The sequence below is a fragment of the Ischnura elegans genome, chromosome 1 (assembly GCF_921293095.1).
Source record: "Ischnura elegans chromosome 1, ioIscEleg1.1, whole genome shotgun sequence".
NCBI classification, from domain to species: Eukaryota; Metazoa; Arthropoda; class Insecta; order Odonata; family Coenagrionidae; genus Ischnura; species Ischnura elegans.
In genome coordinates this window covers 81,331,748-81,344,470 of record NC_060246.1, presented here as the reverse complement: position 1 = coordinate 81,344,470, position 12,723 = coordinate 81,331,748, and the positions used below count along the sequence as shown (strand labels likewise).

Below are 12,723 nucleotides of genomic sequence, written 5' to 3'. Positions count from 1 at the left end.
CTGTTCCCGACTCCGCAGCAGATTATTTGATACATTGTTCACACTGTACACAAAGTGCGAGTTCCTCTGCGCCACAATGCGAAGCATTAGCCGGCTCTAAGGACACCATATTTGAAATTTCAGACACGCTTGAACTTTTCGAATGTTCGATTCTCTGAAAGTTCATAGGTAATTCGAATGTTTGTATGAAGAGGACTTAAGCTACGGCCAATTTACGAGCTGTAATGAGTGGGTCATGTTATCGCCGCTAAAAAGATAGTGAACTGGCGAAGAAAGCTCTCAATGAGTCCGGGAAGCACTCTTAACCTTTTCCCTACGCAGGGCGTGATTTCACGGCCTGAATTTTCCGATGCTAAAGGATGAAGGCTGGGTTTTCACCGCTTGAATTTTTCAAAGCAAAAGGCCAAAGGCCGTGTTTTCACGGTTTCGCGGTCAAGCATGCCAAGTGGGTCCCAACCGCCATTAGGGTCCCTCGGTGCGAGAGGTTCGACCCTTTCCTATTGTCCGCGTGGGGATTATCTCGGCCCATTCCGGCACTTAGTGACCCACTCAAGGAAGGTGCTCATGGTCACTTACTTGTTTATAAGGTGGAATAACTAAAAACTAGGGATGGGTCGAATAGTAGATTACTCGAATTCGATATCGAATACGATTATTAAATCATTGCTCGAATATTCGAATACCTCGAATTTCGAATACCTCGAATACTAAACGATGAATGTGAAAATGTTTGACTAGGTCTCCTATGCAGCAGGAAACCCAAGATTTTGGCGAGTAATTGTGATTGCCTTTAAAGGATTCAAACAGGAATTTAGCTGATTAATGGAATATTTTAATTTTATGTAATAAATAGGGTAGTTTCCTTCATTAAAGAAAACGAAAGGTATTGATTGTGATTCGTTACCCACCATTAGTGTATTCATAATATACAAATTATTTCGTTCTAGAAATACCGGTTTAGACTAATGGCAATGTTCAATTTTACCTCATTTGAAAAAGGCCAGATTGGCGCCTATGCGATGCCACTCCACGTGACATCACAGGGACCTAGTTTCTACACGAGAGGATCGGAGTTTTACATCGTCTGAGGTTACCAATGCATGCATGAGGCACATAGCTCAGGGAAACATGTCTTAATAATCACACAGTCTGATAAGGTATTAATAATCCTTATTTAAGCCAAGCGCTACCAGCTAGCATGGTACTCGGCTACCTGGTAGCATCCTGCGTCGTAATAGCGCTCAGAGCCTCGCCCCAAGGTCACCTCACTTGCGGCAGCGGGAACCAGAACGACGTCACGCGGAGTTTTTCCCGGCATTCATACTTACCCGTCGCGTTTTCGCGCGCTTGAAAATTTTCACTTTTAATTTAATCGCGAAAAATAGATATCGTCTTATAAAACTCTAAAAGCGTTAAATACGTACTTCAGGAGTATTAATATTTCGATTTAGGCAATAAAAAATAATAGGAAACCACCCTATTTGAGCATTACGCCTCCGTCGTATTTCTTCTTCCCGGTATTTATTTTCCTGCGCAAAATGCTTAAATAAAGTCAGAAATATGTCGTGTTTGGTCTTATTCTTTTGTAAATTATGCGCACATTACTAATATTTCAATCCAATAAAGGTGTAATAACAATTGCCGAAAGTTTTAGACACCTTTCGGGTTAGTAGATGACTCATGCAGCAGTTGACCTCGAGAAAGGGGGAAATTCGAAGCAGGTAGGTAGAAAAAGGTCTGTGGGTGAGAAAAGGGGGTGGGTGCGAGACACGTTTTTATTTTTCTCGCGTAACTTGATATTTTTTGAAGCTAAGGGTTTTGTAATACAATCCCTGCGCGAGCTGGGATCTTTTGTTTGATTTCGGAGAAGAGGAAATCGTCAAGAGTGGGTGAGGCGAATGCTGAATGGAGGGGAATAGCAGATCGTGGGAAATGCGCCAATGTCACTATCCCACGGCACTGAGTTCCTCCCTATGGTAGTTTCATCTCCTGGGGAAGATTCAAAATAAGTGCCTGTCATTATTAGCCACAAAGGACACACGGCAAACACCTCCTCTCATTTTATCAAAAGATGGATGCGGGAAAATGGTCAGTGGGGAGAAAGAGGGAAGGGTGAAACACGATTCTATTATTTTCCGGTAACTTGATATTCTTTTCAAAGCTGAGGTCTTCGTAAAACGATCCCTGCACGAGCCGGGACCTTTTTTTTTGTTTTCGGGGAAGAGGAAATCGTCTGAGGGGGTGGGGCGAACGCTGAATGGATGAGGATAGCGGATCGTGGGAAATGCGCCAATGTTGCTATCCCACGGAACTGAGGTTCTCCTGATAGGGGACACCTGGGATTTTCGGATTTTTTTCATCCGATCAATTTCGGTTCGCCACGTTGAACTCTTTTCACCGCTCGAACCCGTGAATTTGATGTATTTCGTCAGCTTGCCTAAAACGGCACTGCATGCACTAGACGACTAGAGTTCTCATTTTTCCGAGTCAACTACCAACGATGTGCGAGCGACAGTGTATGACGCGAAATTCAAAGTATTCGAGGTATTCGAGACGGTACCTTTGGCATAACTATTCGAGATCTCGAATATCGAATACTTTCTATTATTCGAGGTATTCGAGTATTCGCGGATACTATTCGCACATCTCTACTAAAAACGTAAATGTTGCATTTTTTGAAAATCAATGCCAGGAATTACATTCTGGATGTTTTGCTGATCGGTTCCAAATTTTAAACGTTTATCATCACCTAGAACAAATTTTGGAGATGCTAAGGTTAGATGTTTAGTTGTTATTGTTAAAAATTACTAGCAAATTTATAGGAGCGATATTGTAATGATTTACATCTAAAGATATACGTTACTCTGTTATCCACATTTTAAGTGTACATTTGCGGTGAAATTCGATAAAATATCCGATTCAACTCCAATGAAAAAAGCCCTCGTAATGTAATAAAATATGATTCTCTCAGTTCTTTGTCGTGAGCCGAAATTACAGCGACTATTTTTAATAACCTCTCATCAACCTTTGAATACAAACGTATTATAAATTAATTTCGCTGTAAATACTAATTAATGCATATCGTAAAAATTCGTAAATTTAATGTAAAAATAAGGAATGTTTTACGTAGACACATGTTGTGAGAAGCATTCCATACCATTGCAGGAAAGAGCACTGCTCTACCCAGGTAATTACTCTCATACCTTGGTTCTCTGGTCAGGTTACATGTAGGTGGTCTGCCCTGTACACCTCACAGGCTTACTTCATGACACATTAGCGCATTAATGTTTTCTTGGAAAAACTTATTACCCTCCAACTGGCACATCTAATAGTAGATTAGTGCAAGTAGCCTCCTACTTAAATTTGTGGATTAAAATAACCTCACTCTTCTCGGAATAACTCATTTTCTTTTCAAAAATTTCTTGGCGTGTATTCAAATATAGCCGTTAACTCTCTGTTCGCATTCCGCTACCTATACAAGGGATGGTTTCTGTAAAACCCTGCTGTGCGATGCCGCCCATACCATGAATGGAAAGAGAACTGCTCTACCCAGGTAATTACTTTCATATCTTGGTTCTCTGGTCAGGATCCATTAAGGTGGTCTGCCCTGTGCACCTCACGGGCTTACTTCGGGACACATTAGCGCATTAACGTTTTCTTGGAAAAACTTATTACCCTCCAACTGGCACACCCAAGAGTATATTGGTGCAAGTGTCCTCCTACTGAAATGTGTATGTGGAAGATGATAACCTCATTCTTCTCGGAATAGCTCATTTTCTTTTCAAAATTTTCTTGGCGTGTATTCAAATTTAACCGTAAATGTTCTGTACGCATTCCCTTTCCTACTCCTGCAAGTATTGTCTTTCAAATGATGTTTCGGTGGAATTACATTTTTTCTTGGAATTATACAGCCAGGATACTTATCTTATAGTGCCTTTCGATGGTTCCTTAGAGCTTTCGTTAGTTTTGCATACGTTCTCGACGAGTTCAGAGTTACTTGGACGAGTGGAGCACTAGGCAAATTTGCTGGACGGGAATTTCCTTGTACAGGCATCCCCCGAGTTACGTAAGGGATGCGTTCCGGCAGACTCTGCGTAAGTCGAAATTTACGTAAGTCGAACATTTGCATTAGTGCTCCAGAGATTTCGATCGGTGCGGTGAAATTCTCAGCGGAGAAGTTTGCAGTACATTCTCGGTGGAGTTTCATTCAATTCACTGCGATATTCATTAACTCTTCCGCGTATTCTTACGTTATTAGATAAAAAATCAATAACATTAATATAGTCTGAGAGTTCCTCTCGAACATTGCCAATCAAAATGCATAATATTATTCCCCGAGTTGACCGATCGCGTGGATTCGGGAAAGTACGGTATCTCAACGCTACATTACTAAACTTAATACTAGTGATGGGTCGATTCCAAAATTTTATCGATTCTGATCCCGATTCCGATTCTGACATTCCGATTCCGATTCTACCAATACCGATTCCATCGATTCTGATGCCATAGGCTCCAAGAAAAATATCACTTAATTCCAGGAAACAAGAAAACCACTTTTAAAAATATTACTCTGTGAAAGAGTCAGTTGACAAAAGCATCTTTCATATCATTACTATGTAATTAAAATATAATAGCTAAATTTCAAAACAGAACATACCTGAAAAGTGGTGTTACATGATAGGTATTACTTTAGAATATTGGCACTCATAATATGTCGACAATATATATATATCCAAACTACAAGGGAGAGCCCTGAGTACATAAATTTTCATAGCTGTGATAAAGATTGCATACTACGTAAATGGATCATGTAATATTTGGCCCTTTCAAATTCTCAAGCAGAAGAACCAATTATTCTACATGCTCAGCCAGCAGGTTTTGATGTCTCCATGTTACAGTATTACTGCCTGCAGAAAATTGCCTTTTGCTACACATGTGTGTTATTGGGCAAATACTTTCCCACCAAAATTGCAAGATTTTGGAGACTTTGGAATTTTTATTAAAAATTATATCAACGATTTTTCTATCTCTACTTTATATTGTGGTTCAAATTTTCCGAGTTATATTTTTCGTAAACGAAAGATAATGTCTACTTTATGTGAAATTTCACGTGAACAACTGGTCGGCCATTTTGCGTTGTAAAACCAGACAGATGAGAGCCAAAATCTTCAAAAGTCATTGAAAGTACAGGCAAAGCACCAGGTCAAAGGAATATTGCATTTTTTATTCCATAAAACTCATACCAATGCTAAACCACATGGATAAATTCAAAGATTCTCGAGAAAAAACGAGATCGCGCGTGGTTTTGAAAAGGTCATGTTTGGGCCACTGTATCGCACTAAAGGGTCGTATTTATGTAAAATGGCATATTAATCTATAATTGGTAATGATTTATGAGTATTTTCGCTAAGTTTCAAGTCTCTATCCCCAAAAAGGTCATTTTGGACTTCATTCCAGCTTTTTCCGATTTCGGACCAGTGTGCGCGGAGTAGGAAGACGATCGGCCGCCGCGGCTGGCGTAAATGTATTCGGCGCCCACTTCGACAACTATAGTGTATTCGGCAAGCTGAAACTACCAAGCCAAGGCATTAGAATGACTTATCGGCTTTAAAAACTGCATTATTACATGAGTTTCATGATAGCGCTTCCTGTCGGCAAATTGCTGGACCTACTAGCCTCGAAAGCTCTGTAACCTTAACTACTCGACTCGACATTCGTAATGCTACTCGAAACGCTCGAGTCGAGTACCAACTACTCGATCGACTTGAATTTTCGAGTACTCGCACATCCCAAAAAGATATGTGTTTTGTTATTACGATTACATGGCGCGAAAATTCAAATGACTATTGGAAACGAGGTCGTATATTTTGTTGTTTGAAGTACTACTGGAATCGGAATCGATTTTTCGCCTTGGCAAGTACTCGTTTTCGATTCCGGTTCTTTGCCGAGAATCGAGGAATCGAAGAATCGAGGAATCGAACCGACCCATCACTACTTAATACTTAAATTGATTCATTATGTTATACTGCAAACTAAGGGCCTATATTTTGTATTCTCTACTTACTTATAATCATTATATCCTCTGCCTTTTATATATTACGTAGATTGATGAATCTGGCGGTTTCATTGCCACAGTAATCTTTCACGCACGCAAACATACTTTTGTATTCTCACATGTCAATAAAATGACGTGAAAATTTCATCATTTGAATATTTACTTTACTGGAAACATAGAAGGGTATTTCCAATGCATGAAGCTAATTAAAAGTGAGCTTTTATTCAGCTAACTCCGTCATTAACTTGCAACAAAGTTAGTGGGGAAAAGCTTTCAATGATGCAGTATTCATTTATATTGGCACACAATATGAGAGAACGAGAAAATGCAGCATAATAAAATCTTTGCAAAATACAATACGGCAACCCAATCGCCAGAAATATGTAAACAAGTACGCAATTAATATCGTCTGTCAAGTTTTTCTTCACTTTTTCGTAGCGTTCTTTGCCAAAAACTTCAATGCCTTTACGTGGGTACTAACCAATTCCTTTCCGCAAAAAGATTTCGGCTCGTACTTTGTTTTCTTTTATTTCCACAGATGGAAATGTCCAAGCTTAAATATACAATTTTTAAATATTTGAAAGTAGAGTTCGGGTGTGTAGGCTGCGTGACAAGCTGTATCGTACAGAAGTGGGCGCAACCACTTCCATCACTAGAACTGCTAATTTTCATGTTATTTGTTGAGTTGGGGTTTATAAGCGATTTTCTACAGAAATTAATGAAAATTCCTTCGAGGAATGATAAAAATGGGTTACTTTGTTTTGCTTAGCACGTAAAAAACTCGATAACTATTCGAAATTTTTTCTGCCATTGAGTATACGAGCGAATATCTACTTCAACGCGCTCGCATTCGAAAATTAACGTAATCACTTGAAGTACGGTTATCACTTACGTAAGTACGGATTTACGTAAGTTGAGGCATACGTAACTCGGGGGATGCCTGTACTGGGAAAATGTCCAGGCTAATTACGGATCAATCGATCCTGGAAATACTCACCAGAAGTGATAATGAAGACGAGGATAGTGACTCTAGAAACAGTGTTTTGTATTTTTTCTTATTTCGTGCGTAATATGAATTTATATTTATCTAAGTGAAATTGCTTTATAAGTATAATTTTGCAATTTCAAACAACAAATTTGTTTGATTCAAGTAGTTTTATGAGAATTTTTCGGGAAAATTTCTTCTAAAAAAATTCGAAATGTTTCATTCCCATGTTTTCAGAGAACTAGCGGAGAGCAGACGCGAATGAGGAGTGTGGATTTGGGCATCATTGGTATAAAATATGTTAATATCATAAATCGTAAATACCTAGAAGTATGCTAGGAACATTGAAAGATTTCATTCCCTTTAAAGTATTTTTTGGTCTATGATCTAATGCCCTTTTGCTGAAAACCCTAAAAATAACCGTAGAACTTCGTTTAAAAGTTCTATAGGCATTGCAAAATGAAAGGTATACATTGATGAACTGACATTTAATGCAATAGTAATAATAATAAAAAATTAAAATCGAACTAGTAACAATAAACTGACCGCAAATGTACGCCGTGATGGGCTGCCTGCGGGAAAAGGGTCAAGGATTATATTTGCCCAGTTGCCGAGGAAAGGGTGTGGCACCCCGCTAGAAAAGGTCATTAAGTGGAAGGAGCGACTACCTGGACGATTCCTTGCCGAGAAACAACTCCGTCCAGGGCGAAAAAGAAATGCTCAAAGCCTTCGTACAGCCAAAAGCAACTTCCCATGAAGGAGCCCGGCGCGAAAGGGTTGAATAACAGAATAACTGCTTGAATAATAATATATTATTTGTTTTACATTAGTTATGAACATTACAAGACATTTAAGTGAAAGTTTGGATTATCCGTGTTTTCCGATTGTTCGTGCCATCCCTCCCCATCATTAGCCCTGATAATCAGTGTACAGTGTGTTGTTTTACCTTCTAAATTGTATTTATTGGGGTTGTAGTGCACATTTAAGGAGTCAATTAATGTCCAGCCTTAGAGTGTATATTGGCACTTGCTTGGTACATAAACTGAATTATTGCATTCTATTAAATATTAACTATGTTTGCTTTCTTAGGCACACATAAATCATCGCCACATACAAGCACCTGTTCAACCCCTGGCCTCCCTCACTGCTGCTCCATTCTCGCTGTCAGTGGCAAACACTGGTGGTCATGTAAAGAATCATGGGTTAGGAGATCAAGAGACCAAGGTTAGTCATGCCCGCCTAAAGCAGCAGCAGGTTGCTGTTGCATCTGCGAATGACCCTCGGGTTCATCTTGGAGAGCACCACAGACGACATAATACAGTTTCAGACATTCATTCCTCTCGTCATCCTCGGTCAATGTCATCTGCTGAAAGTGGATACGTCACAGGTAATATTCCTAGAAATCAGTACTGAGTTTTTATTTGTTTAACCTAGTGGGGAAATTAATGCTCACTCATAATGTTCAACATTCCAGGGTCAGCTGCCAATGCAAATCAGCAGTCAGTTTCCCCATATGGTCTTCCTCCTGGTCGCCCTCCACCATCAATGGTGCAGTATGCTTCATCACAATCATCTGTGGTACCTGGAAGTGCCAGTTCTACTGGGAATGCATCCAGCACATCTCACATGAGGACTAACCTTATTACTGTGCCAATTCAGGATAGTTCTGACTCTTCAGTGGCAGCAGCAGCTGCCGCAGCTGCGGCCTACCATCAGGCTGCAGCTGCTGCCGCTGCAGCAGCCGCAGCTGCAGTTGCAGCATCAGGTCCACCTCCTCACTATGCCACCCCACCTCCTTCAGTTGTTCAGACAACTTATGCCACTCCAGTTTCCTCTAATGCTGCAGCTTATCCAACATATGTTGCTCCGCCTGCCACTCAAGGTCAGGGACCTCAGTATGCACAGCCCCCACTACCACCTGCACCTTCCTACTACCCTCCAGTCACACATGGTGGTGGTGCTGGAGTGACTGGTGCGGGAGCATATCCCAATCCTCCCCCAACCCATGCCCCTCCATCCCTAGCCGGATACCGAGGTGGACAGTATGACCCAACACGTCAGTATGCCGCTCAGTGGCCTAGCACCCTCCCACCTCCACATGCTCCTTCCTCTGGTGTCTCACCTTTTTACAGATAATGCTATGCTGGTGTTCTGTCTTTGAAAGGAAAGTTGTGTAACCCTCTTGTTAACCCTATAAACTGTTTCGTGAAATTATTTTTCAGCAATTATTTTTACTTATTTTGATTATTATGAATTTTTGTTGCTGGATATACATAATCTTGTTTTATTGGTTTCAATTATGTGCATCCAAGATATTGGATGTGAGTCGCACTTGTCTTTCTTATGTAATCATGTTTTGACCTTATTGTGAAAAGGTATACGATGTAAAATTTTCATCCTGCTCAAATCTCTAGGCATTGCTGATTTTATTTACCCAATGTAGAAAACTCTGTTGTGGTTGTTTTGTAAATTAACATTTCTTTGTCTTAAATTTCCTTTTTGGTACATGATGATGCATTAAACTGTTTTGATTGATAGAACTGTATTTTGTTCTCCCTTTCTGGTCATCCATGAGAATTGATGTATGTGTACTCTTAAATGGTATGGAGCTCAACACATTCACAACAATTTTATTCATTTATAAGCGTTGCTATAAAAATTATTCATCCTTTGAAGCTTTTGAGAAAATTTCTTAGAGTACATCTATACCTTGAAAAACCCCTTCAAATATTAGTTTCGGTGTTGGTACTAGTAAGTTTTGCATTGCATGTTGGGAATAATATAATCTGATATTTCTTTACCTTTCTTTTAGACTTGACACATATTAAACACATAGAATGGCATAGCCATTTCCCAGAGTTATAGGGACAGGTATCTTAGGAAGTGAGTTTTTAAAATTTTGTTTCATGCAAAAATTCATGTTTTAAAACAATGAGTAAATCATTATGGCATTGTAAATTGCGTTTAACATATTGATGAAACTGTGATGATGTTTAACCAAGTTTAATTTTCTTTTGTAAATATGTAGGGTAACTTAATACAATTTTCGGTTTCCTTTGAAGACAAATACCTTATCAACATTTTATTGCGTTATTTATGTGCACTTTAAGAAAGCAATTCCCTTAGAATGTGGACTACTTAATGAGGTACTATTGATAATGTATTTTTAATATTTTTGGTGGTTACATAATTTGTTTTATTTATTATTCCTTGGTAAAATTTCATACAACAAGGATACACAAGAGAAATTATTTACCTTTCAACAGTGTTTTTAAGACCACCATTCTTTAGCCTATTACTTTCCTCTTTCATCAGAGAAATCACCTAAGTATGAAAATTACTAGGCATTAACCCTTTTAGTGCGGTGGGCCGATATATTGGCTTTTGCTGCTCGGGCGAAAAGTGCGGCGGGCCAATATATCAGCTCTTACGTAGTCCATTATTTAATTTGCTATAACTTATTACATTTACATTGAATGATGTATGTTTTTTGTTCTTATGAAAGTGTACATTCTCTGCTTTAAGCAACAAGTTTTAATTAATTTTATCATCACTTAATGCATGCGCCATCACCAGCAGCTCACCCCAGAGAATACTTCAATTTGTTTTTCACGTCTGTACTATGGAATCTGTTTACAACGGGAACTAACAGGTATGCTAAGCATTTCCTTGCTGCCCATGATAAATTTTCGCCAAGATCAAGAGTAGGGCAGTGGCGGAATGTGACTGTAACTGAAATGAAAGCATTCATTGCAATTTTACTAGAAATGGGTATAACAAAAAGACCAACCATCTTTTCTTATTGGGTGAGCAATTCTCGTGCCATACCATGGTTCAGAAAAATGATGTGTAGAGATAGTTTTCAATTGCTTATTAGATTTTTTCATCTCTCTGACAATTCCAAACTTGAATGAAAAGTATGACCCTTGTGCTAAATTTCAGCCCATTGTTGCAAATCGCTAATTTCACCATTATTATACACCACATGAACATCTTTGCATTGATGAAACTTTAGTTGGTACCAAAAGCCATTCACAGTTACTGCAATATTTACCAAGTAAACATCATCACAAGTGGGGCTTAAAATTCTGGATGCTCTGCGATTCGGTAGCGAACTATTGTCTGGCATTCTATTGCTATTGTGGTGCAAAGAATAAAAAAGATAAGAAAGAATTATAGGAACGTGGACTGAGTTATGTGGTTGTAAAAAAGCTGTTGACTCTAGGTAATTATCTTATGAAAGGCTACCATGTTGTTGTGGACAACTTTTCGAGTGCTGACCTGGCTCGTGAATTATATAAAAATCAAACATATTCGACAGGGACATTGCGAAGAATTCGAAAGAATATTCCAATAGAATTGAAGGAAAAGTTTGGCGTTGGGAATAAGAAATATGTTAGAAGCGACGTTGTTCTTTTATTAGGGCAAAGGGAAAAAAAATCCTGTTCTGCTAATTTCCACGAAAGCTTCAGCAAAAAGCACAAATACAAGTAAGAAGAGGCATGGTAAAGTGAAAGATATAGTTAGGCCAGAAATAATAAATTTATATAATACATAGTTACATGGGTGGGATTGATGCATCTGATATGATGGTATATTCATATTTAGATGAAAGGCATACCGTAAAGTATTGGAAGAAAGTTGTTTTTTCGGTGATTGCTCGTATGGTGCTCAATTCCTACATAATATACAAAGAAAACAATCCCATAAAAACAATGACAAGGCTTCAGTATACTGCAAGCATTATAGAGTCCCTTGAGGTGGAATGGCTTGGGAAGATGGGGAATGACTCATCTCCTAGTACAAGTGGACCGAATGCTGGACTGCAGCAACTTTCCGCGAGGAAAGAAAAAAATTGTGTTGTTTGTAGTGGAAAAGATGGAAAAAGATCCCGCAAAGTGTGTATAAACTAATAAAGGAGTGCATAGAATTTGTATGGTGCAGCATAGATGCTAGATGGAAACACCTACTATAAGTCGAGATGCCCTGATGCTACTCAGCAATACACTGAGATGGGACCATGCAGAGGATGGCAAAAAGTTATGCAATTCGCTAGGTTTTTCTCATTTATTTATGATTTTTTCCAGATTTATTTTTTATTGTATTTAGATTGTTCAAATAGTAGCTTCATTAGAAAAAGTTAAAAAAATATATTACTTTTGTGTCTGAAAGTAAAAAAAAATTATTGTTCAACTTTATCACATTGAAATAAAAAGATTTATATTTCAGTGAACGTAAAAACATTTTGTAAATATAGACCAGTATCACCTCATCTATGTAAAAAAAACGCACATGGATATGTAATAAAATAGCTTTGAATTGTTTTTTTTCCTAGATGCTACATTTTATTAAAATAACCCTCCGCATTTCTCACCAGTACCCCAGGAAGAAGGATAGCACTAAGACGGTTAATTAATCCATTCTAATTTATGGCATCACACTTTTTCACTAGCGTTTCTTTAAATGAAAGATATTAAAGCGATAGGACTCAATAATAAAATCCATGGAAAATTGCGAAGAAGCTATAGGGTTGAAATTAGAAATTTTGCTTGAATTCCCATATTTTACATTTGACTGATGAAATCTTTTGGAGTATAGTCCCCACCAAAAGAACTGAATGGGGGACTAGATTAACTCCAAAATTTGCTTGCCAGCATTCCATCATGTTCGATATAATTAAGAA

At 38.5% G+C, this 12,723-nt stretch overlaps 1 protein-coding gene across 1 annotated transcript in view; it reads left to right on the top strand.

Annotated features, from left to right (window-relative positions):
- Positions 1–9,577, top strand: part of LOC124164373 (E3 ubiquitin-protein ligase Hakai) — a 28,517-nt gene extending 18,940 nt beyond the window's left edge. Inside the window, exons 6-7 of the mRNA XM_046541680.1 lie at positions 8,130–8,427; positions 8,515–9,577. Coding sequence (XP_046397636.1) covers positions 8,130–8,427; positions 8,515–9,176 — 960 coding nt within the window. The 3' untranslated portion in view covers positions 9,177–9,577. The remainder of the gene's footprint in view (positions 1–8,129; positions 8,428–8,514) is intronic.
- The last annotated feature ends 3,146 nt before the right edge of the window (positions 9,578–12,723 follow it).